This window comes from Podarcis gaigeae (genome assembly GCF_964106915.1).
Source record: "Podarcis gaigeae genome assembly, chromosome: 4".
NCBI lineage: Eukaryota > Metazoa > Chordata > Lepidosauria > Squamata > Lacertidae > Podarcis > Podarcis gaigeae.
In genome coordinates this window covers 58,849,567-58,876,976 of record NC_139677.1, presented here as the reverse complement: position 1 = coordinate 58,876,976, position 27,410 = coordinate 58,849,567, and the positions used below count along the sequence as shown (strand labels likewise).

Here is a 27,410-nt window from a genome sequence, read left to right as displayed (position 1 = left end):
TCTCAAAAACAAAAAAGAGAATTTGAACAAAGGACCTCTCCAAAGTGAGTGAATGAGCAGTAAAATTGCAAATGCTATGCAATATAAACAAGTGTAAAGTGGTGCATGTTGGACCCCCCAAAAAATCTTAATTTAAGGGGTCTGAACTGGAAGTGACAGAGCAGGAGTGAAATCTGGAAGTCATAGTAGCTCGCTAGTCAAGCTATGGAACTCTTTATCCCAGGAGGCAGTGGTTGCGAACAACTTGGATGCCTTTAAAATATGATTAGGCAAATTCATGGAGGAGAGGGCTATCCATGGCTTCCAGCTATAATGGCTATGCTCTGCCTCCACAGTTGGAGGCAGCAATGCTTCCAAATACCAGTTGCTGGAAACCACAAGAGAGTGTTCTTGTGCTCATGTTCTGCTCACTGGTTTGCCACAGGCATCTGGCTGCCACTGTGATAACAGGATGCTAGACTAGATGGGCAATTGGCCTGATCTAGCAAGCTATTATCTCCAAGCCCTTCTTGGAGAGATGTCCTGTCTGTATCACAACAGCTTCTAATATTTCTTTCTAAGGGGGAAAAAACTAGTTGGGGAAAGTAGTATAGGTCAGGCTAAGTGGAGCATGCTTGCTGGGAATTACATACCTCTTCTGAGCAGCATGCCACCATCCCCAGCATAAAAATAGGCTGATGCCTCAGAAGCTTATGTGCTGATCCAGAGGCATCTGGAGTAATTTTCCAATGGAATGTGAGAAGGCTAAGGTGAAACATAGCTATTGGCAAGAAAGAGCAGCAGAAAGTCAGAAACTCAACATGAATTACTTAGAAATCTTACATTTAAAGTCCTGTAGGACAGAGGCATAGAAAATTCTATTAGTTGCATTTGCTGTATATGCTTATAATGATAGGAGTGTTTGATCTATTGTATCTCCCTTGGAGAAGGAGGTATGAAATCAGAGGTTTCCTCTACTGTATGTTGTTGTGGAAAAGTTCACAGCCAGTTTCTCTCCAACACTGGAGCACTAATGTCAAAAATGGTGATGGGAACATTTATGTTTGAAACTGTCCCCATCATGCTCCCAGAACTGGAGCAAACCCAGTCCTGGATCTGATGTAATTATTTCTCTCTCATTGTGAAACTGTTTAAAAGACAAAAAAAATCCAGAACTAATATATACTCCCACTCACCCACCATTTCTGCTCTGCTGGTGATTTGTAGGGCAAAGGAAGAACCCTCCATTTGTTCTTCCCCATTTCTGCTCTTTGATCAATGACTGGAGGTGTCAAAGACACTTAGGCTGCAATCATCACCCTACATACTTGGGAATAAGCTTCATTTCATTCAATAAGAGTTATTTCTGAGTAGACGTGGCTAGAACTGAGGTTCTTCATTGGGAGGAAGATGGATTACATCCATCTAATCAGGATAGACCCACTGGAATTAATGGACTTGAGTTACATATGCCCATAGACTTCTGTGGCCCTGCGCTGAACCTGAATAACATTTTTTTCCCCAGTGCAACTTATTTCTTACATAAAATGAATGGATGAATGGCATTTTGCTATTACCAATCAGATAAGGTCATTCATGTGATAGAGCTTTGGGCTTCATACATGCCACCACCATCCATATACATTGCATGCGGAACCTGCACAGTGTAGCAAGATATGCCAAACTGATTTATAGCTCAGCCACTTCAATAGGATTTCTACCAACACTTTAAAAGATGAAAATTGCATAGCCTCTCACTACTTCCAAAGTAACGGAACAGAAAGAGCTGTATCTAACTAATATGTACTGCAGATCAGCTGAAGGCAACATAATGACTCATAATTTATTGTCTGCACCTTAGCAAGGTATTAAATGTTGGTGAATGGGAGGCCATTTTGTTCCATTGCAATCTTGCAAAATCAGATTTTGACTGGTAACATGGCACCTTGGCTTGTCTAATAATATCAGTAGAAGGACTAAAATGGGATTAGCAGTGGTGTGGTTCCACCTGAAATTCATATTGTTGTCCTAGGGCTCTTATGGTGCACTTTTACTGAAAGTATATTCAGTATCTTAACCTGGTAATTCCTCCTACTTCAGACGATATTTGTTTCACGTTTTTTAAAAAGGGCCCTTCATTTACCTACATTTTCAACATTTTAAAGTAATTGGTTTAAGTAAATGTCTTTGACATTGTATAAATATTGCATTAATTATTTTTTCTCTTTTTTCTTTCTCACTATCACTGTTTCCTTTTAATTTTCTTTTTTCACATTTTATAATATTTTTTTTCATTTTTGTCAATTTTTTTCTTACACTTCTGATTTTTATATCAATCTTCATCAAAGCAGATACCTGCTGCGAAGCCCGTAAAGGTGGAAATGGATGCCAGTCACGGCAGCTGAATGCTGCTGGCTTTGTTTTCCTTATAGTCATAAGTCTATTGTGCACGTTTTCATATTGGTGGTGAACCATGCAGAACATTGTACGAGGTTTTTCTTTCTTTCTGTGAACTTCCTATTTAAGGGGAAATAACAGACCTGGATACTATTGGACTTTCTGGAACATTTGTTATATTACATCAACATGAAAGCAACTGAAGAAACTATGCATGAATGAATGTTCCTTACGAGTGGCTTTTTTTCATTGGGGAAACCCTAAGAATGTTTTCAGAAGTGATGCTTAAATCATCTTTTGTATTTCATGCATATGCAATTTAAATGTAGAATCTTCACGGTATAGAAGTAGATTCAGTTCAAAATGATAGATTCTCAGCATCACTTGTGGAAACAGTTTCAATCTTATGGCAAACACACAACACAATTAGCTACTTGTAGCATGGTTTGGAGTAAAATGTTGCCATTCTGTCTCAATTATGTTTCTTTGCAAAACAACAATGCAACAACCACAAGCATAGTTATACATTGGCCCATGGGTTGACCTGTAGTTCAATTTTATCACATGACTTGAATAGTCTATTAGAATACTTTGGTTTCATATATGCCACTATGCATATTGCTGTGCCTTTATTAAGATGTATTTATATGCTCTTTATTATTTCTTATGACATTGTTTGTTTTTTGTTTTTAAAGCAAAGTGTTGAAGTTCAGCCCTTTCTAAAGAACTATTAAATATAGTTGGGACCTCTTAAATACCCATAAAGAGTTTTACTGTCCCTACCTGTGTTTTTCCATTCACTGTGCAGTCAGGGAGAGCCTGTTTATATATCCCTGTACAATGATATTTCTGACATTAAAGTCAATGGGGAAACCTGCAGAAGCATATTGGAATGCATGCAGAACTTCAGGCCGGAGCGTTTTTGCCTAATATATATTTTAACATAGTTTAGATTTATATGTGTATATATATTCAAAAACAAAAAAGCAGCCATTTCGTACCTCTATAGGCTTTGTAAGTTCCCCAGCCAATCCTTTTCTATTTTTCCTTCCTATCACAATTCTTCAGACAACTAAAACCTCTCTCAGAATACCGTCCCAAGACTGAGAGTAAAATATACTATTTATTGTAGGTAAAATGCAGCCATTCCTGCCTTAACTAATACATCTTTACAAAAAAATAATAATCATTCCCATATGAGACAGTTAATAATTTTACACCAAATGTTGTTACTTTTCAATACATCCACCAGATTAGATATTGGTGATAATTCCATTAACACAGTAATAGGCAATATTTTATATCACTGGCTTTATTAGTATGTAAATTATTGGAATGACAGGGATTAATTTATAGGGAAAGGCCTTTCTTTTTATGTATTAAGGGTAAAACACATTCTTTCATATAAATACATATAAATGTTCAGCTAATATAAAGGAATAACACACTAAAACATATATCTAGAAATACATATTGAAGTAAAGATCACAGATAAATAATTATAATACCTGATGATTTTAAACTACCATATAACAATCCTCTAATAAAACTCTGATTCATCATTGGATTTTGTTTCATACTATTCAGTATCTCTATGTGAAATTTAAAATCTAACTTTAAATAATAACCCAAAGGCCACAGGTCTTATTGTATAGTTTCTGTAGTTATGTCACTCGACAGCATCAGAACTGAGATATCAATATGCCTCATTTCACCTGTGTCACATCTGTTCCTATTGCTGGAGGAAAATTTCTATTACCCTTGGAAAAGCAGCACTTTTCCCATGTGGATTCAGCACTCTGGAAATTACTTCCCATTTTATTATGTAGCAATTATGGTATGCTTTGCTATGCTCTCATTTACCTAAAAAAGGTATAAAGCAAGATTTGCACCTCCTCTCCACCAAAGGAACTTCTTTCTCTAAAATAGTGTGAAAAACACATTTTCAGACTCTGCGTAATATTTCTCAAATATGGAAATCAACAGGGAACAGAATTGCATTAGTCAACTTTCATATCTTCACTTCTTAAAGGTATCAGTAAATTCATGCTTGCTTAGAGTGGACTGTTTTGAGGATATGATTATCCCCTTCCATTTTACCCTTACGGTATATCAGTTATTATTTCCAAACTTCTATTACATTAAGGACTGAAATTGTTCCATTTCTTGCCATGATGCTTCCTGATAAATCCTTCAACTGACAAGCATAAAAATAATCAGCAATATGCGGTAATGCCAGCCTATCCCCCTTAAGGCAACAATGTAGGATGTATCTCTTGTTTCGCCTCATTAAAGTATTTATTTTAGTTTGCCATTTCATTAATGTATTGCGATAATTAAATAATTGACATTGCTTGAAATTTATAATTTTTGGAAGTACTGCCCAAGATAAACAACATCCCATCCATATTTATAACTCCCCCCCCCCCAATTTCTATTGGTTTTTAAACAAATACAGATACATGAAACATTAAACACTTATCCAGTTCATCTAATGGTGTTTGTTTTATCCATTGACTCTAGACATAAACTTACACATTCAACATTCATACTTAATGCAACCTCTTCAGAACATTGGAGGTGGAAATCTTGGTTCATTTAATCATGTTTGGTAGGAATAGAGTATTCTCCATTATATCCACAATTATAACTTCTTAACACATACATACAAACACACACACACACACACACACACACACACCACAAAGCAGTTTATTACACATAAATATAACATAAGAAGAGCCTGCTGGATCAGGCCAATGGTCCATCAAGTCCAGCATCCTGTCTCACAGTGCCAAACCATTTGCCTCTGGGAAACCAGCAAGCAGGGTTTGAGAACAAGAGCACTGTCCCCTCCAGTGGATTCCAGCAATTGGTACCCAGAAGCAATGTTGCCTCCAACTATGGAGGCAGAACATAGCCATCATGTCTAGTAGCCATCAATAGCTCTTTCCTCTCCGAACATGAGCAGGTGATCAGATGTAGGATTAGCTCCAAGTGTCTCCGATATTTTTTAGTCCACACAAATGGGAACTTTGATTTACTCTCCCCTTCCCTTAGTTGTTGACTGGGACGCAGGTGGCGCTGTGGGTTAAAGCCTCAGCGCCTAGGACTTGCCGATCGAAAGGTCGGCAGTTCGAATCCCTGCGGCGGGGTGCGCTCCCGCTGTTCGGTCCCAGCGCCTGCCAACCTAGCAGTTCGAAAGCACCTCCGGGTGCAAGTAGATAAATAGGGACCGCTTACCAGCGGGAAGGTAAACGGCGTTTCCGTGTGCGGCTCTGGCTCGCCAGAGCAGCAATGTCACGCTGGCCACGTGACCCGGAAGTGTCTCCGGACAGCGCTGGCCCCTGGCCTCTTAAGTGAGATGGGCGCACAACCCCAGAGTCTGTCAAGACTGGCCCGTACAGGCAGGGGTACCTTTACCTTTACCTTTACCTCCCTTAGTTGTTAAAGTAACATACTTTTCTGAGTTATCATGGTTAACAGCAAATCAAAATGCTTCTCTAATGAAGGTGTGGGAAATCTTTGGCTCTCTAGATTCTACAACTACAGCTCTCATAATCCCTGGCCATTGCCCATGTTTGCTAGGGCTGATGGGATATGCTGTTTAGCAACATCTGCAGGTCCAAAGGTTCCCCAAAGAGCTACTGGGGTGATGTTTTCAGTTCTGAAAAACATAATATTATAAGAGATGCATGATATCCTATGACAATAGTGATATCTTACTAGTCTGATTATTTACTTTTATTTCATTTGTATATTTTACTTAACGTAGCATGCTGGTATCCCAGAACAGGGAACAAGGACATCTCTGTCTGGTTTTCCTACATAAAATTTTGCCCACTGAGAAGTTTGCTCAGTTATTCAGTCTTTCTTGCATCAACCATAGATTTCTATAAAGAAAATTAGTTATTTCTTCAAATTAATCATTTTTACTTATTAAATAGTCAGACATTTTATATAGTCAGACAATTTACACTACTTACCTTTGGGCATCTAATAGGTCTCATGATTAAGCAACTACTATACAGGTAGGTAGGTCTAATAATTTTGTTATGTTTTTAATATACCAGGGAATACATTTTTTCTAAAGGCAAAAATAGATTACATGAAAATTGTAGGATAGTAATAAGCTTATCATTCAATCTGTGTTTCAAATACAGAACATAAGATTGAAACTTCTCAATGGTCAGTGATATCCACTTATGTATTGTATTTAGGAAAGTAAATGTTCTATTTCACATTATTTTTATGGGTATCATTCAACATATCATTCATATTGGGAACTTCACTAGCCAATTTATAATTTAGCAAATAATACCTAGCAGCTGTTTTGCAACTTCAAAACCTTAATGAGCTATACACTTTCTTCACTCCTAAAACCTTTAGTAATATGTTGGGAATCTGCATTAGGCAGATGTCCTAAAAATACTTAACCATGTGCATATCCTCTCTGCTAGTGTATATGCTTTAAATATGCATAAGCCTAAACATCTTGATGAATTGAAGGCTGTCAGTTTGACTGGCCTGTCAAAATTAATAAGTAAATAATCATTTAGATACTAGATGTTGCTGTTAGTTAGCATCCTTTCCTTCTACGATCTGCACGTCTTGTTAATGTAAACCTACTATGGATCCTATAGAAATATAACAACAATAGAACTTAAAATAGGACTGGGAATTTTTAAGGTGGGGTGGCCAATGTAGTGCCTTCCAGATGTTGCCTGCAACTTTCATCAGCCCCAGCCAGCATGTGGCCAATGGTCACACCTGGAAGGAACCACTTGGGCTATATCTTATACAGATGTTCAGAAACATATTGGGTTGTTCTACAACTCACAGAGAGAGGGTCTGTTCAAGTGTCACCCTCCCTGTGAAACCACCTTCCCTGTGAGTTGCAGGAAGCATATATATTAATGCAATGTTGGCACTAGCTGAAAATGCATTATTATTTTTTTGAGGGTTCTGCTGGCTTCTAATGCCAATTTGTTTTTTATTGTAATTTTATTGTAATTCTGCTTTTTTGTATACTGCCTTACTGCTGTGTATGGATAATGCTCTAGAAATATTTTAATAAATGAATAAATAATTTTTTTCCATATAATTTGTCTAATCAGTCAGCAATGAGGCTGCCTATAGCATTGTTGATTCTAATAAGAGTTTGAAATTGCATGTCTCCATACAAGCAATAAAGAGCCATGCCCGCTGAAGGAGTGAAGTACCATATATAAATGGAACATATAGAAAGCATACTATAGGATATATAGAGAAACAGAGGGGATTGCTACCAAATGTGTGTCATCTGCATTGCCCGCCCCCCTTATTACAGCTATTAGTTTATATGGGCACTAATGAGTAGCAACAATTGGTGGTTCTAGATGGTTTAGGTCTATATTTCTCCCTACTGTCTTTCTACTATGAAATGGCTTCTCAGTTCCATCAGGGAAGTGAACTCTCAAAAAATATCTGGAAGCAAGGCAGCAGCAGACTACCTCTTTCTTACCAAAGAGACAACACTGGAAACATGCGAGATATCTTATTTGGAAAGGAACACTTCAGTGGGTGGGTTTGGGGTAGAATCAGTTGTACTGCCCTTTACGTTGACCATGGCAAAGGCATTCATGACTTTCAGGCATTCAGACTGAACGTAAGTGAAGCGTAGGCGCCAAGCATTGGGTGACCTAGATGCCCGGGCATCCACAATTTTTTTCTGGGTGCTTGGTACCCACACTGCGGGCTCCCATGTGACCTCCGGTTTCTACCCAAAGTCGCGCTGGAGGCCCAACCAGGCCTTCCAACAGCTCTTACAGTACAAACCAGAAGTCTCTTTGGAGGTCGTGGGAGGCCTTGGGCATGATATCTGAGGCGTCCGAGGCCCTGCCAGGCCTCAGAAGCTCTGCTGCGGCGCACTGATTAACATGACATCATGACACTACAATGTCATGTTATGTCACAGGTGCCATTGGACACCCATTGCCTGGATCCCAAGTTGGCACCCCTGGGATGAAGAGTCCCTACACCTTCTCTTGTCATCTTTCAGTGGGGCTTTCCTGTGGACAAAACAAGGGGCAGGATCATATTCACAGCTCCTGATCCAGCTCTGACCTATCTCAACATTGAAAAATATTGGTGATGAGTGAGGAGGGAGAAGGTGATGGGATGCTGTGACTGTGGAATGGGAAGTTAAACATCTGAGTGCTCAGATGAAGGGCAGGAACTTCAGCACAGGGGTGCTGAATGAGGGAAGGAGAGCCATGAAACAGAGTCTGAGTTGTGAAGGGGAGGTGCTGAAGCAAAGGAAGCAGAAATAGCTTGGGTAAAGGGGAAAGAGATGGTGTGAGCCCAGAGCCTATTAGCCCAATCTGATCCTTTTACAGGCATTTAACTAAATAGTAAGTGCTATGTGAGTGAGTAATAACATATTTCTCTAATTATTGCAACATATTTTTATGGGGTTTTTTATTAGAGGGTCACACCAATTCTCTAAGAATTTAAAGGTGTGACAAGCAGGGCATCATCTAAAGCTAAATCTCTAGGCAGCAATACAGCTACCCTCACTAAAGCACCCACTAATTCACAAAGTTCAAAACTGTGTGTGATATCCAGCTTCAGCCATGCCCAGAGTAGACACATTGAAATAAATTGAGCATTGTGTATCGATCTTAGAATCGGTTAGCATTTTATTTGTTCTTGTATTTCAAAATCTTTAAAAGACATCTACTTAGCATCAAAGCTCTGGATACAAAAACATGTTGCTGTCCATTAATGTAAACTCTTTATTTCAGTAATCAAATTACAGGAATGTATATTTGCAGGTTGTAGAATAATTGTTTTTATTTGATATAAAGTTGGTCTTAACATTATTTTGTTATCTTCTTTTAGTTACTAATCATATTTGAATTGTAACACATGAAAAATAAATCAAGCATATCCAGCATATGTCTGGTTCACTTAAAGCAGATGTGAGGAACCTCTGGCTTTCAAGATGTTTCTGTACTACAGCTCCCAACAGCACCAGCAAGTATGGTCAGTGATAATGGATGATGGGAGTTGTATTTCAGCAACGTTGGAGCACCAAAGGTTCCCAACAGCTGGCTTAAGCTAGTCTAGCCTGGTTCAAACCAGAGTTTGATCCTAGTTTGCTTTAACTAGCTTTGGTTAGAGCAAACCACAGTTCCCCAAGGTCAGATGTAATGGGGAACTGTGGTTTTAAAGTTCATGGGTCACTGCTTCTCATTCCCAATAAGCCATGATTTTAGGTGGGGGTGTGGGGTGTAGGGGGGTGTGTGTGAGAGAGAAACTGTCCATACTAAATATCTTCTCTGGAATGCTATTTAAAAACAAAACACTTTCCAAATGTAGGAATATATAGTTTTAAAGTAGTTTATGAAGCACTGTGTAACTCTTTATTCATTCATTCATGTCTCATTGACATTCTGTCTCAATGGCTTTTAGTACACACTGATGGTTACTGTCATGCATCATATCTTTTCCTTAAAACAAGTGTGTGCATTGTAAGTGTAATGTCCCACAAAATCTTCCCAAGTGTAATGTCAAAAACATTTGTAACCTTATGCACGTCTTTCATTACTTGTTTAATGTCCATTTTGTTTTATGTAATCTTTACGCCATTTTTGTAATAAAGAAAAGTGATGTAACATTCATTTAGCAGTAGTTTCTTTAATTATATATAAAGATACTGTTGTTCTAATTCACACGTTTCCACATCACAGTTAACTGTATAACATTCTTCTCAGGATTCCCCCCCCTTTTTTTTTGTAAAGTCAAAGGACAGTATTGTCTTATCAGTAAAATATTGAAGAAAACACAATCATTGCATTGTGGTTATTGCTTCTTATTCTGAACCCTACCAAATGTGATGCAGCTATAAGAACAGTCTAGTTCAGCATCTAGTTCTCATAGTGACTAGCCAGATGCCTATGGGAAACCCACAAGCATGACCTTAATCCATTTGTAATGCCCAGAAACTGCTATTCAGAGGCATACTGCTTCTTTACAGTGGACATAGAACCTAGCTTATCATGAAGATCTTTCAGTAAAACATAATAGTGTTCAGATTGTGTGTGTGTGTGTGTGTGTGTGCGCGCGCGCATGTATGTGTATGTGTGTGTCTGAGTATAACATTTAAAAAACCAAGCAAAATTGTCAGGTCCTATTAACAATAAAAATAATCTATCAGTTATCCTTAGGCCTCAACTTCAAATCAACCAAAGCTGAGACCCACCTGAATCAGGTTGACTTGGCTTGAGATTTGGTCAAATCTGGGATACAGCCCTAGTACAATACCAATAGTATTGTGGGAGTGTGACATATATGCATCAGTTCAAACTTGGCTGCACACATGGCAGCAGCTAGGGGGAAAGGTGCTATGCCATACAACATAAGAATTTCAGGCCTGTGATTTTGGTAGCATTTTTCAAAAGAGCTACGCAAGTGCCTGCTTCCTTATTAAACTCGTGTATACCTGTTCTGTCTTAGGTCAGAGACCTGCCTTAAAGCATCATGAGAGTGGGGGTGACAAGCATGTGGTGCTCCTCCAGTAAGATTCCATACCTTTCAGTCCAAGAATCACATTTTTTTAAAAGGAAACTTATGGGGACTTCATGTCAGCTGTGGGCAGGGCCAGTAACAAAATGGGTGGAGCAATGGAGGTTACTCTTGCCATTGGTAGACTACAGCAGCCACGTAAAAGACAGGGGGCCTCTCTCCACATAGACATTTTCCCATCCTGCATATAGGAAATCAAGATGCATTTTCACAGTTATAGACATACCCTGGCCAGTCAAAACAATCCGAGGAAGGCAGGGAGCAGGGGCATGGTCTAGGGAGAGAGGGTGGGCCACGGAACAATCCCAAGGGCCTATTATGCCAGGAGAGCTGGATTCAGTTCCAAGGGTGAAGATTCCCTTTTCCTATTCTGATTCCAACATATAGATGTGCAGAGGAAAATAACACATGAGGAATAGCTCTTAGCAACTGTGTAATTAATTTTTACTCTGATAATTTATTAATCATATTAAAAAAAGAAAATCCTACTTGTAATCCAAGGAGGGCACAGTGTCTGACAAGCTATATAGAGTCACCACACTGAGATTTTGTTGGTAATACTTTCACCTTCCAAAGCTTGGTCTTGGATATCTACTATTTCAAATTGAAATAAACTGGGACCAGTAAGAAATATTGTTTGTATTCCATTCCCATTTACTGAACCATCATTTGACATGAATGTCATGGTGATTTCGGCATCTTTTAAAATTAGTAATTATGGGCTGTAGGCAATGCTAGTTCGACTCAGAGTGTTGTTGTTTAGTCGTTTAGCATGTCCGACTCTTCATGACCCCATGGACCAAAGCACTCAGAGTAGACACATTCAAACTAATGAACACCACTAACAAATGCATTTTGCTGAGCTTATTCTGAGTAAAACTAGCATTGGATACAATCCTTTATTCCCATGCAGGTAAATATTACAACAGATTACATTAAGGCCCTCTTTTTCTAAGCTAAAACAGAAGAATAGACCAGTGCAGGTAATGAGTGGTCCACATAATTTACATGGCTTCCTGAAGTATTGAACTGGTTGGATACACTGCCCATCTGATCCCTAAATTGTCACATGCAGCTAGTTTCCTGCAATCACAGGTACTCAGAATCATTTTTAAAATGCTGTACTTTAAAATACAGCTTTGTGGTGTCCTGCAGATGTTATTAGAACTCCCATCAGCCTCACCAGCATGGCCAATGATCAGAGATGTTGGAAGTTTTATTCTAATTACATATAGAAGGAGCAATGTTTGCTACCTCTGCTATATATTGATGGGTACTACCTGCTAATACTAATTTTCACATGTCAACTCATTTGTCTGATTCTGCTTTGATGGAATATTTTCAGAACAAAGCCCTCTGTCATAGTTAACATATTTGTAATTAAAAGGGTTGTGAGTGATAACACATTCAAAAGTTTTTGAGTAACGCTTATTGAACATTATAGTTAACTTGACAGGACCATAGATAAGGCATGCTATTTTCATTTATGAAAAGCTATGCATATTTGAAAGTGATAGAATTGTGGAACCAGTACATTTTTGACAAATGCCAATCAAAATAAACACAGGATCCAAATTAGCAAATTTTATACAGCCCACTATTTTAAAATCTGTAACTAGCTTGCAAAATGTTGACTTCTCAATTGCAAACTGCCGACGCTCAATTCACTAGAATTAAGTATGAAAATATGTGATCGATTGAGATTTGAGATTTTCATTACACAGAGTGTTGCCCATAAAATTCAATATTTTATTTCCTTTCTTTACAATTTGATGTATGTTTGCTTCATAACTGCATTGCTTTGCAAAACCATCTCTCCTTGTTCTGCTTTCTGCAAAGGCTTTCATTTTCTCTGTAGCCATTTATGTAACAGTAGCTCAAGCTCTATGGTGGTGATCACCACAAGAAAGTGGTGGAGAAAATTCTACAAAGTTGCTATTCTCCCCTTAGGGGGAGAGAAAAATAAAAATCTGAGCTTTTTTATGGGGGGGAAAGTCTGCTTTGGTTTATTTTGCTTTTTGCACACTGGACATCTTTAGTTGAGAGTTGGGTGCTCAGAATCTGTCTCCAATTATGTGATCTGGATTTCCAAGAGGGCTGGAAGTAAGGGCATCTCTCTTCCCCAGCTATTTGTTGTATTTATGGGGTTGTGTCCCAAAGAACAGTCCCAATGCAGACGCTTGTATGCAAGTTTCTTTGGTGGATTGGGGGGGGGGACAACAAAGAAACAAGAGAGAAAATAATCTCTGCAAGTGTCATGAAGCAATATAACATGAAGAAATGCATCTCAATGCATTTTGGATATAAACTGCTCATTAGGGGCAACTTGAAGATAATGTTTGTTGTGCTGCTTCTTCGGCTAATTAAGTTTAGCACCTGTTGAGGTTGTCTCCTTTCTTGCTTATATCCCTTCGTGAATCAGATCACTTCTTGTCTCCTTCAACCATGAAATTCTAATCAGTTATGTTGCTAATGGGATTAGAACTATTAATTGCTCCACTCAATTAATTAATAAATTAAAACATCACATAATTAAAAAACCCAATAACTTAAAGTGAAAGTATAAAGGGATGTGCTATTCTCAGCAGGAGCAAGATGATTAAATGGGGCTTTATAGTTTTAGGAACTCACCAAAGAGTGAGTTGAAAGCACATGATCAGACCATAGTTGTGATGGATAGCATTACTTAATCAAGTCTTGTTCACCCATTTATGTAGTGGGAGGATTCTACCTGCCAGACTTGCACACTAGGGATGCACAAATTTAGGGTTTTATCCAATGCTGCCACCCTCATGTAGCAGGCTCCCACTTATGAAATGGAAATTTCTCCTCTTCTCCTTCCCTATCTCCAGCAGCCCCCTTCTTATGCACCCTCAGAATCTTCTGTAGAGGGTTTGGGGACCTTCTGAAGCAGGGATGGGAGAAGGGGAAGATCTACTGTGCAAGCAGAATGCCACTCGTGGATTGTTGGATACAATCAATGGATACAATCAATGCCTTGCAGCCTCTGCAGCTCTCTGCTTATACAGGATTTATCCTGAGTAATGTTAAGCTCACTGCCTGAAATCCATCAGCATTGCAAGAAAAGATGGTAGGCTTTAGATTTATTGGTGGGCAGAGCACTGTCCACAAAATTCTCCCACAGGGAGAAGGGGACAAAGCCATTTTTGCTGATAGTGTGAGATGTGATGTAGTGTATGTAGGGGGAACTTGGGGTTTGGCATGATTTCCGTTTTAACCCAAGGCATTTCTGAGAGACAGGCTAGAAAGTGTGGGCGGAGAACATACCTAAAGGCCATTTCATTCAGATTTTGAAGTGAAATCCACATAAATTCAGCTCACTTGTATGGAATTTGGGTTCCAAAAACTTAATCATAAATGACCATTCACTCTTCAACAGATTGTAAGTTAAAACCAAAGTATTAACACCAGTTGTTTGGCAATGCAGCCATTTGGACCAGGGAAATGGGATGGGGGAATTAAGGGGCCTCTTCCCATACTATTTCTCAATTTCATTTTTCTCCCCTTTCCAAACTGTATTCGTTTTGCTCCCTCCCCTGGCATTAAAAAGGTCATTGGGCTAGTGGAATAGATTCCAGGTTTGACTAAAGTTAAGCCTGAGCCTCAGTTTCACAAAGCTACCTCAACACAAATATTTGGCACAAATATCTGAAGATCTCAAAGATCTGCTTTGAGCTGTGCAGCAGTAGATTACATCAACGAAAAATTTATCTGTTATACCCAGAGCCGCTGAACACATTAATGCTCACCAACATATGACTATAGCATATGTGAATCTACCATTACAGATCAAGCGCCACAGGACTTAGCTCAGAGCTGCAGATCAGCAGCAGGATTCATGGAGTGTGGCAGCCATGTGCATGCTTGTTTACACTAAACCATGGTTTGGCTTTTTGTAACATGCTTACTAAGCCGAAGGTTGTCCTCTTGCTACATTGTATTATGGTTGCCTTTTGTATTGGTTTTAAATTATCACCCTGGGATCATAGCTGATAAAGGGCATTAAAAATAATTAGCTAATAAATAAATTTGTAAGAAAGCTTGGATGAATTTCACCAATTAAAGATAAGATTGACAAACTATTTTCTTTTGAATTAGAGACAGCAGTTCAAACTGGGGTTAGGTTACCCAGTAATCTGAAATAGAATGCAAAAGCAGCCAGTCTTTTTAGTGAGACAGTCCGAATCATTAATCAAAATTTGTGACTATTGCCCTTAGACCTTCTGAAATTGCATATAAGCCAGTGAACAGTGTCCTGGTATTGCAAAATTATTCTATATGTTTATAATAGTTCCCAGTTGTTATCTTGGCTGTGGTGCCTCACTGCTCCTATGTTATACATAAAGAAAGAAAGAAAATTGTCCTAATTTCATTGAACTCATCTAAATTATCTTATGAGTCATATAATTAATGACTGAGCCTGGAGGGATAAGAAATAAGTAAATTGCAGCATTACTGGCCTGATCATTTCCCCCTAGATTTTCATTTCTTGCCTCAATATTTCTTCAGATATTTGGCCTAAGCAGGACCTCCCAAAGTTACTTTGAATTTTTCTATGTGCAACATTGTGGAACAATTGTACCATCCTTCAACCAAAGGTGATTCTCTGGGATTGAGATGTACAATTCACCAAGCCCGACCTACGCAATCTTATATAAAATAAATTATTTATTATTGCTGCTGCTGAAAGAATTGGGGTGTCCAGTAGTCTTTAATCACTAAGTTCCATTTCCCATGTTTTGTGAAATGCAATGTATGACAAAGCAGTAAACGTTCAAACTTTCACATGGCCCAGCTACAGTTGTGAAGGGGTTGGTGCATAGATGTTGTTTAGTCATTTAGTTGTGTCCAACTCTGGACCCCATGGACCAGAGCACGCCAGGCACTCCTGTCTTCCACTGCCTCCCGCAGTTTGGCCAAACTCATGCTGGTAGCTTCGAGAATACTGTACAACCATCTCATCCTCTGTTGTCCCCTTCTCCTTCTGCCCTCCATCTTTCCCAACATCAGGGTCTTTTCCAGGGATTCTTCTCTTCTCATGATGTGGCCAAAGTATTGGAGCCTAAGCTTCAGGATCTGTCCTTCCAGTGAGCACTCAGGGTTGATTTCCTTCAGAATGGATAGGTTTGATCTTTTTGCAGTCCATAGTGCATAGATACATCCACTATTAACACATCAGCAACCTATAGCCCAGGGTAATCATTGAGTATGCTAGCATGATGTACACAGAGGGCCTTTCAGCTGTAGGGGTTAAAAAGAAAACAAGAGATGGGTGAAAAGGTGAAAGGTGAAAAGGCTTGTGCTCTCTTTGCTTCAGCATGGATTCAGAAGGGAAGACTGTTTTTATCAAGCTAGATTTCTCATGCACTGCAAAAACAAAAACAACAGTTCCTCTAATGTTAGATGATACATTGCAAATACATTGTTCTACACGTAAGAAGATATACTTATGGCATTGTTACCATTTTTGCCTGCGCAAAGCTTTCAGTGAATGAACAATTTAAATTAGTGTAAACCCTATTTCAGGAATTTGAGTAAACATCTGAGGGCTTCAACTGGGGAGGGGGAAAGGGGCATGCATGGAAACCCTGCCCCCCCCCAGCATCTCTTTGTGCATGCTGGCTCCATTTCAGACCTCAGTGTGAAGATCTGAAGGGGCCTTTTAAATACGTTAAACTAAACACCCTCTGAAGCCTCTCTATAATCAGGAATTTATATTTCCCTCATATCCAGAGGTCTCTCCCCCCCCCCCAATCTCACAGAATTTCATGTCTACATATCTGCAACTGATCCAGCCAAACTCATAATCTGTAGCCACTTCCCAATGGCAGTGCCCGACCTCAGGCTTAGTCCTGTCCTAAGTACAAGAGAACATGCTCCACTCCCACTCTTAATTACTAGTCCTACTTTTTTCCTTTCTAGTTGTGTCAGCATCCTTTTTGGTAGTAATAGGTTTGCACCATTTGAAATTTGTTTTAATAGCGCTGCATGTATTGGGGCTCTGGTCTATATAAGGCTTTCAGACCATATTTGCTATTTGATGTCTAGAATATAGCAGTCAACTTTCCAGCTTCAAGTACATAACAAATAGAACAAAATAAGATGGTATAACAAACAGACAAATTTTATTAGTGTATATCTGTCAATTCTCTATTCTTCACCACCACTATCTATGTCCATTCTTCCTAAGGGCTGAGTAAATGCCATATGACAACAGCCCACCCTGGCATTTTTTTGACATTCAAGGCCCAGCTATATCTTGGAACACAGATATCAGAGCTATTACTACTGCAGAAAAGAGGGTGGTGCTGTTACTGTTGCTAAGGAGATGTCAGGATTGTAATCAGTAGCAAAGCACATGTGAAAAGGTTCCCATTAAATCCAAACATCTCCAGCTGCTGGTGGTCAGTGTACACTAGAGATGGAAAGCTGTGGCCTTCCACATGAAGCTGGATCCCTTTCAGTGTCAGCATGGCCAATGTTCAAGGGTGATAGGTGGTGGAGTCCAGCAACAGGTTCCCCATCCCAGGTGTAGACAGTTGTGAGCTAGATGGACCAATGGTGTGATACAAGGTGACACAGCTTCCTATGCTCCTAATATGCCAGGTCTTGCTAGAGCTGCAAAGGCGTGACACAACCAGCCAGTCATATGCAATTATGCAATTCAATATTTTGTTTTGTAGGCTTAGATGATCTCTGTCTACTATAATGCACTTGGGTGGGATAGGAAAGTTATGTAAAATAATTTACTGGAATAAATATTGAAAGTGTTGAATTTTGTAATTAATAGTTTTAAAACTACATTTGTATATTTATTTATTACCTTCAGATAAGGTCCCCTATCCCTCCCAAATGATTTTTTCTGCCAAAGGCCAATTGTATGGACGTGTAGTCTGGATAAACATTTTCAACCAATTTTTATTCTGCTTCAACTCCAGAGTAAACTTAATGAAGTTCTGTGTGTTTACACTGGAATAAGTACAAAAATATATTTGGAGTTCATCAAGTGTGAACTAATAGCTGCACAATTAACTTTGAAAAGTGTCTATTTGTACTAACTGTAGCATTTAAAAAAGTATTTACATATAACCTTTCTGTTTCGTTCAACAGTGGAATGATGGGATCTGACAAACCATCAATCAAATAATGCATGTTCTAAAAATAACACCCCTTTTGAGCTATAATGTTTGATTATCTCCAAAGTACATGATCAGCCATTGAATTCTGTAGCTAAATTACCTGACAAAACACTCTTCCTAGTTTGCATGTAACTGCCACGCTTTAAAGCCAGCAGGCACAATGCATACTGCATTGCAGTAGAAGAAAATTGTTTTGCTAGAAAAGTCTGAAGTACTTTAAGGCCTTTAATGTGCAAAAGTAGGCCTGCCATCAAGACATATAAGCTCTTCCCTTTGTGAATGCATCACAGTAGATTAACCGGATTGCCTTTGTCTATTTTGTTTGTTTTCAAGACACACTTTTTAATGGACTTGGACTCGGTGCAGTCATTGGACTGGGTGTAGCTGCCCTTTTATTAATCCTTGTCGTGACTGATGTCAGCTGCTTCTTTGTAAGGCAATGTGGATTGCTGATGTGCATCACCAGAAGGATCTGTGGAAAGAAGAGTGGCTCCAGTGGGAAGAGTAAAGAGCTAGAGGAGGGGAAGGCTGCATATCTGTGAGTATTAGTCACAACATTTAGCCAAAGGACAAGCATATGTGAATTGTGAATCTGTCACGAACTGCCATTCACAGAACAACCTTGGGTCTCCAAGGTTGAGAAAGCTTATTCACTGTGTCATTTAACTACAGCTTCTTTATGGCCCACTGCACGATTTCAGTGGTGTGCCAACAGGTGACTGGCACAAATTGTGTTCTTTAACTCCAGACATGCTGCTCCAGTCCTTGCTGGTTCTTCACCAACTGTGTTAGCGCAGGGACTGGGGCGATGGAATAAAAACTTCCCCGCGATATCTTTGCTTATCTTTTATTTTTAAATAATATAATCAAACAGCTGCAAAACAACCCTTCTCACCACTCCACTCCAGCCAGTATCATACAAAGCATTTGATCAACTTAAATGCAGTTTTCAAAATAATCAATTACCCTATCCCATCGCTGCATTCGGTGCAGCAGGTACCCCCCCCCCCGGCTAATTAGTTAAATTGTTAAGAGACTGCAGGTGTGTTGAATTGCCAAGAGCTCACAGATGTGCTTCCATGCAGGTTATAATTACAAACATACACCTCTGAGTAGTACCATTGACCACATCAATATTAAGAAAACCCAATGCTACTTCCTTAATAAATGTCCTTAGGATCGCAGCTGTACAGCCTGCTCCTATGCATTTTTATTGATGGGCCATATTGCCAAGGAAAGGCAGAATTACACATTGCACGTTACAATTTTTTTAAATAGTTTTTTTAATAGACATTTGTGCTGAGGCTTCAGTGTTAGAAGGGGCTGTAGTTCAGTGATAGAGAACATGCAAAATATCCAAGCTTTAATCCCTGGAATCTCTAGTGACCGCTTGGAAGGACCATTGTCTAAAAACCCTGGAAAGCTGCTTTCAGTCAGTACTGAGACTGAAGACATAATGAATGCCATTCAGCCAAAATTAAGCACATTTATGTTTTGCTGGTGGCTTTCAGTGAGAGAATTAGGTAGATGCGGAACAGTTTCCCATATTTTTAAGCAATGGGAGTTAAAAGTCCTTATACTGTACATAAGCAGCACTCAAAAATGATTTCATCCCCTGCCCCACACATTTGATGCTACTTTGATGAAAAGGAAAAGGGTTTTCTAACATAACACATTAATGAAATCGGCAAGTCTATGCAAGCATAGCATTACAGCTCTGAAAATATTACCATCAGTTTCCATGAGAAAGGCATTAGTTTTTCTCCTTTTATTCAGAAAAGCATATTAATTAATCTATATAAGTTGAAACTATAATATGGCTACTATCATTTGTCATGCTGAATAGATCAGATAGTTTGCTAGCTTCAATGTTAGTTTTTGACAAATCCAATTTGGTACTCTCAAATTATTATTTAGATGTAACATTTATTTTTGCATATTAGTTTGAGGTTAAAATGTATGATAATGTATGAGGTGACAATGATGGGTGTAATAAATGTTGAAATATTTTTATCAGTATTAATTATAGTTGCCTTTTGCTCTTCTTCCATGATTCTGAAAGCAGAATACTGACAATTAATAAAATGCAACATATTTTTATCACAAAGGAAGTGAGGCTAAGAATCTTTCAATGTTCTTTAGGAAAGACGGATCAAAAGAGCCGATAGTTGAAATGAGAACAGAGGATGAAAGAATTACCAATCACGAAGATGGAAGTCCAGTAAATGAACCCAATGAAACAACACCATTAACAGAACCAGAGTATGTAGTCCACATTTTAATAAGTTCACACCCTGTATATTCAAAAGTAAATGTCCAGCAGATTAATCTCCCAAGACTGGATGAGAGGCATAAATTCTAAAGCACATTATATACACATATGTGATTCCCTACTGTACCCTGCCCATCCCCATTGCACTCCCCTGATTGGTCTGCAGCACAGGAACCAACTCCTAGGGGTCAAGGAGGTCTTCATACCCCCCCAATAAAATATTTGAGGGGACCACCCCCTAAGTTGATGGGTATTGCCCTTCAAATGGAGTGCATGCACCATGTCATTTGATTGATTATATGGAGCAGGCTTTACCTGCCCCACCCTAGTTTACTCAAGTTGGCACCTTGATGCAGTCCTTCTATGGACGTGTTTCTCTCAAGCCTTGTGTTTCTTCCTATTAATCAACTTACGCTTTAGTTGCAGCAGACTGATGTTCTAATTTTTATAAATTGGGGCTATCAAACAGGAACTCTGCTGTTGACCCTCAGCTCAGTGTTGAACATCGGAAACAAGCAGGTGCTGTGGTTGCTCACTGCCTTGACCCCTGCCTCTGGAGCATTGTAATTTTTGACATCAATAGGAAAGTCCCAACTATAGTCTGATGCGTTACAGAATTAGCATTCTCTAAGAACAATAGCTGCTAGCTAAAAAGGTCAGGGTAGCTGCCTTGTGTTGCCTGCTACTAAGAACTGAATGAGCAGAAGGGATGACTCATGGCTGAACCCATGTAAGTGGGTCTGTGACCTAGGTCCAGATCACACTACCATCTCCATAATGTATAGGCTGTAGGTTGTGCACTAACAACAACAACTGTCCTCCCAGAACTATGGGGGAAAGTAATCTTAGTGTACCTTACAACATATCATCTTGATGCTCCTTCCATCATATAATACATATTTTCTAGCAACTGCTTGTTCTTGAAGATATTTGTCCCAATCCAAATGTAGCTGGTTAAATGAACATCCCTTTGAAATCAATCAAATGTAAATGGCAGGTGTGGGAATGCCTGATCTGCTTTGGCACCCTGGGGAGAGAAGGAGAAGCTTTAAATTGCTGCCCCCCCATTCCCAATCTGGATTGGGGGGTCCTGCCTGCTAGTAGTAGTATTTCTTATATTTGTTAATCACTTTTTATGGGAAAGTCTCCAAGTGATTTACAACAATGTTAAAAACACAATTAAGCCTATTTCTACTAGAAGAAAAGCTTCTATTGAGCATGAAAGACAACAACACATGGGCATCAGTAAAATACTTCACAAAATGAAACTTGATGCAATTGTATGAATAATTATTTTTTTGGTAGTGTTGCACATTGTTAACAGTGGTGGAAGGTGGGGTGGGGAGGAAGAGATGCATAGAGAAACTTAAAAGATTTGCCACTGCAGCAGTGTAGTGCTCTCAACAAAATCTGAATAAGAGAAAAATGATCTAACCCCCCTCCCCCCCAAAAAAAAATCACCCATGAATTTACAATGTAATATTTTGGTTTTTCCTTACTTTCTCACAGGAAACTGCCATTAAAGGAAGAAAATGGAAAAGAAGTTTTAAATTCAGATACTATAGAAATCAAAGTTTCTAATGACATCATCCAGTCAAAAGAAGATGATAGCAAAGCATAATACAACAACTACAGCTGTCTAGAGGGGAATAAAAGGCATTTGGATTCAAATAAATCTGTGACCAAAACTTTACAGCTGACCTTAGTTTCTTGGGCAACTTAAGATGGAATAATTCTCAGAAGTAGTTCAAATGACTTCTGTTGACTGTCCATTTTCACTTTATTTCAATAGTTTTAGTCTGTAGTCCTGGATGACATCAGTCCTGTGGTCTCAGTTTGGCAAATCAGCCAATATAAATATTGTAATTTATTTTATCACTGAAGAAATCTATTTATAAAAATTCAAGAAACCCCCTTAGCCACAAACTGGACACCTGACAGCCGTACCACTTACAATGGAAATTAAACCCTGAGAGAAAGTGCCATATACATTTATATTTGTTTGTACTTGAAATTTTAAAAGATTTTGGTTGCCTTTAAAAGAATATATATATAAACAAATTATATATATATAGATATAATATTAGGCTCCATTAGAAATTAGATATATGTGGCTGGCAAAGCTAAATAGTGACTTGACTGCAGCTGATCTTTGACACAGAGTAGACAACCTCCTTATGCTGTTAACCCTGCACTTCACACCAGACAATGAAGGGTTTGTAGGTTTGATGTACAGATTTTAACAAAAGTTGTGAACTATTTTGATGAAGACATTGATCACATCCTAACTATCAAAAGTCCACAGAAATTTCAGTGCTTCAGATACTTTGTATTTATGTTTGGAAGATCATGTGTAAGCTAAAAATGTCGAAACTTATTTTGTTGTGAAAATAAGAATCCTGACTTATGACCATAGCACTCAGCTTCAAAGCAAGTCTTACAACAATAAATACAAGCTCAACTGAGTTGCCTCAATGTATTTATAAAGAAACATAATATGCACATTTCTGCTTTCATTCGTTTACTACAACAATAATCATATTTGTTCTAATATATATTTTAAAAGTTATTCACGTAAACTCAAACCCAAGATCCAAAAAACTTCTCTAGGTTTGGCCATGCCCTGTGTAATTTTCACTTCCACCACCAATTTAATAAACCAACTACACAAAAATAAAATAAAAGCAATGGAAAATGTGGGTCTTAGGAGGAATGTCAAATGATAGGTGATAAGAAAGATAAGACAGAGGTTGAGTGAGCTGCATTTAAACAATAGAGGAAAATATATCCAAGAAACCAGTTGACTTTTAAAATGCTGTTTCTGTTCTCATAGAATTCTATACATAATTTTCCCCAGCAATATCTTCCCTAGCTTGGGAATGAACTAAGCAGACAACCTTAAGATGCATTTAAATCCAAATAAAATAGAATGTTGAACTGCAGTCTCCAAACCCTAGGCATGCCTTTGTTGTACTGGATAGCTGTGGTGGCAATAGAACAATTTGTGGATCATACCCTTCAATAGTTAAATTTTGGTTGGCCTCTACAGATGTGTAACTTGCTATTGAAATAAAATAAAGAAAAAACTGCCCTTTTTTTTTTTTTGATCCTTGGTAAAATTGCCATCAGCTGCAGTATATTCATTTGGCTCCCAGGTCCCCCTTAAATCTTTGCTGTTAATAAATATATGGAACAGTAGTCCTGCATGGGAGGAATGTATTATGCAACTGCTGTTGTTGAGTGGCAAACAAGGGAGCAAAAGGCTGAAGGTGTTATGGGAGAGGTGCAGAGATATGTTGGGCAGAGATATGGAGGTGCTACCCCACCTCCATGTCCTGAGACGATTCTTGCAGCTCCCAGCAAGGGCTCATGGTATGATAGGTCTGCACTGCAGGGCCCAAGGTTTCCATCCACTAATAGCCTGATAAAGCATTCACCTTCTCTGGCATACGGTATTGAAATATATGGAATGGGTATAAATATATATTTATTTGATTAGAAATTTTCATAACATGTTTACTGGCTTCCTGTGTCATCATGCTAGAACTGCTAAATATTAATGGTCCTACAGTCTGATAATGTGGTGCCATATGTGAGAGCCAGTTTTTTCTTTATTTGAAGACAAATATAGTTTTTCTAAACTACTTTGAATACTTTTTGCTTTATTTAGATGGTTTACATAGTGTTCATGCTTTACCAAAAAATAATATCTCTAGGTGGTTGACAACATCTTTGCAACCTATCTTCAAACAACGAGTACAAAAATAGCATAATGAAATCAACATGATAGAATTCCACAATTAAGAGTTAAATAGGGCATTCTCTTAAATTTTAGAACAATGCAATACATGTGAAAATCAACTCCAAAATGACTGTAGTTAATTTCATATTTAATGCTTTATTTTATAGCACATACCAGTGCTTTAGCTTTCTATCAACTAGAATACATTGTTCCAACTTCTCCTTTTGAAACATTCGAAATATTGTGGTGTGGAGAGTGCCCCTTTCTAGGATACTCACCCCCTCCCCACGTTTTCCATCCTTCCCCCAATTGCCAGCATTCATTCCTCAGTCATCAGTGAGATGGTATGTAACTTTCTCCTTCCTCCATTAATCCCGCCCTGCCCACCACCTACCTCCTTCTTGGACTGACACTCAGAGAATGAATTTTCTATTAGTATATAGGAATATCTGGCAACTTGAGTGTTAGATCAATAATAATAAACAAATACCACCTTGTAGGGTGATGCAAGATTGTAACTGTCCTTCATAAGCAGCTCACAGGTATGGGTGTGAGGTCTAGTTTCTATCTACAGAAATATACAGCAATATTCCACAATAAAACAATTACTGAGACAGACAATATGTAATCATATGACAAATCCCACTAAATATTGCCAAGCTTTGAACTGTGTATTAGAAATCAATTATTTGTCTAATGATTGTGAAATAAGTTCATTTAAGTGCCAAACTGTGAGTCATTTTCCCCTGTTGCTTAGCACGGTAAGTAACAGAGTGGGTAGGATGTCACTCTGTTTTAGTCAAGCAAAAAACAACACCCACCTCCAGTCATGTACCTATAGATCCCTAGTTTCATTGAATACAGAGCCTCAAACTTGCTCACGTTCTTGCATATGGAAATACACCTGGGCCATCATGTTATTCAGTGGCACCATGAAAAACCCAAACCTACCTAAGACTGGTAAAGTAGCCATTTTGTTTGGATTTGTGCAGTATGTTGCTAAATGTAGTTATGGGTTTTCAGACGTCTGTCTTCAACTTTCCTTTAAGGGAGAGAGAATGAGAGCTCTTTTGAAGAAGATTAAAACAAAACAGACACTGCTATCTCCCACAAAAGCAATGAGAGAAACAAAAGCCCCATTTCAATTATTTCCTTATTTAACTAAATCATCATAGCAAAGGCTTATTAGAGCAATCTTATCAATAAATAGCCTTCTGTGTTAATATTCCTAACTCTTAACATTTAATTCTGTTCTCTTTTTTTCCTAAAAAGGTGTGTGTCTGGGGGGGGGGGGGAGGATCTGCAACATACTATCCCTCAATTTTCAGTGGATCATAAAACTATTAGGAGTGTTGCCGAAGCTCGTATTGAATTCACTGCCTCTGCTTGCATTGTCACAATAAATTATTGACCAAGAACTCTTATTGCAGCATGCAGTTCAATCATTTCTATGCAGGGAATGGACATCAGGTCCAAGCATCAGTTAAAATCACTGGGTGCTAGTCTTATAAGGAAAACTTAGTATCGTTGACAAAATTACTGTAGTGGTCCCCTGAATCTGTTTAGGAATTCAGTTCGATATGCTTCTTTTTCAGAACCCTGCTCAGTAGCCACGCGTGAGATGATTCTTTTACACACGATAACTTCATTGCTATGTAATATTACACTCACCAGATAGAGCGACTTCTGGCCACAGAATTTGCAACATTTCCACCATTCATGTATAAATGTAACCTGCATTTGGATTTTAAAGACCTGATCAATTTACTGATGCAGCTGGGAAGCGTCAGAGCTGTCTTTGGGCCAATTACAGTTTGTTAGTTAAAACTTCTCTTTAAAAAGGCATTGTGATTTCCATTCTGCTTGTATTTAAGATTTTCTTGTAGACCTGTCCTGGGGTGTGTGGTGTGGATGGGCACAAAACAATTTAGGTTTGTCAGTGTGAAGCCTCACTGATTCCACGTGATCGCAGTAGGGCAGTAAAAAGAGAGCTGACCAAAACAAGAAAAGATGGGGGAAAGGATAGGACAGCAACAGGTCCCATGAAGGCAATGCTGAAGTAGTGGTGCAGCCAACCGAGAACGACAAATAGGTGGACAATAACATAAAAACCTATGCTTGTTTTGAATGGAAACTGTAAGGAGACTTGTTCTCAGAAAGAGATCTCAGGCAGAACAATCCTAGGTGGAGGCAGGGAGTAGTCTGTGGACTACTCATATCCTAAGCCCTGCCATGTTGTGTGTACACGGCAGAAGGTCAGGGGAATGGGATCCCCCCCCTATTTTTCTGTAGTCAGTTTTTAATATTCATTTTCTTCAGGGGCATAGGAGGGATTTGGATCTTGCTGATCTAAGACTGATCTAAGACCAGTCCCCCCTGACATGGTCACAACATACTCCTTTTCACCCTCTACTGCTATTGGAAGTCTGAATGCAGAGGAGCAACAGCAGTGGAGCTTTCTGCCACTGCCATGAGGAGCCTTCAATGGCAGGACTTACCCAATCCATGTAGACTGGGAACCACTGCACCCTGCAGCCACCTGCTCCCCTCCCCCGGGACCTTTGAGTTACTTCCTTAATCATGCAATTTAATTCAGTTGCCATCATCACAACAGCCTCTGAATGTACATAAGTGGATAATAAAAAAGAGACAGAGCATTTTAAGCCTCCAGATATATAGCCTACTTTGACAAGGATAGTTATCCTGCAAAAAATGAACATTTAGTAGGTATTTTGGATTCTGTGTACAGTAAAATTAAGACTTAACAGTTTTTGTTCATCAACATTTCTTTTGTTTCAACATTCCATATGGTATCTGCCATCTGATCCACTTACTGTACTGTTGCGTTACCTACAACTGGGGTGCGTTTGTTCATAGTTTCAAAATTTTATGTCCCTATGAAATGCTGTATATATATATTCTAAACTGTAAAAAAAAAAAAGATACTGCAATGCTGAAGTTTTGTATTTATGAAAGATATTGAAAGTATGGATTACAGTTATATCAATTATTTGTCACTCTTCACCATTTGTATATTAATAGTAAAGAGACTTTTACTTTAATGAAATGCTTCATTTTCCATTTCTGTCTCTCTGCCAGGAATAAGCTGATTTGGGAGAGCATTTACTTAAAAACCTTCACTATTCCAAATTTTGTTTCCAGAGAAAGTTTTCCAGAAGACATTTTAAAACAAAAACGACATGCTGTCAAAAATGAGAAAAATAGTATATCCCTTCTGCAGTACAACTTATTATGATGTATTGGTATAGCACTTATGGGAAAGCCTTCAAGT

At 38.6% G+C, this 27,410-nt stretch overlaps 1 protein-coding gene across 3 annotated transcripts in view; it reads left to right on the top strand.

Annotated features, from left to right (window-relative positions):
- The window catches only part of NCAM2 (neural cell adhesion molecule 2), a 201,140-nt gene extending 173,955 nt beyond the window's left edge, over positions 1-27,185 (top strand). The window contains exons 16-18 of one of the 3 annotated variants that reach the window (XM_083736450.1): positions 18,438-18,642; positions 20,247-20,366; positions 21,886-27,185. In XM_083736450.1, coding sequence (XP_083592576.1) covers positions 18,438-18,642; positions 20,247-20,366; positions 21,886-21,997 — 437 coding nt within the window. In that variant the 3' untranslated portion in view covers positions 21,998-27,185. Of the gene's footprint in view, positions 1-2,327; positions 5,439-5,820; positions 10,041-18,437; positions 18,643-20,246; positions 20,367-21,885 lie in introns of those variants that run through there. The other 2 variants (XR_014563577.1, XM_083736451.1) reach the window with 2 other exon arrangements.
- Positions 27,186-27,410: the final 225 nt, after the last annotated feature.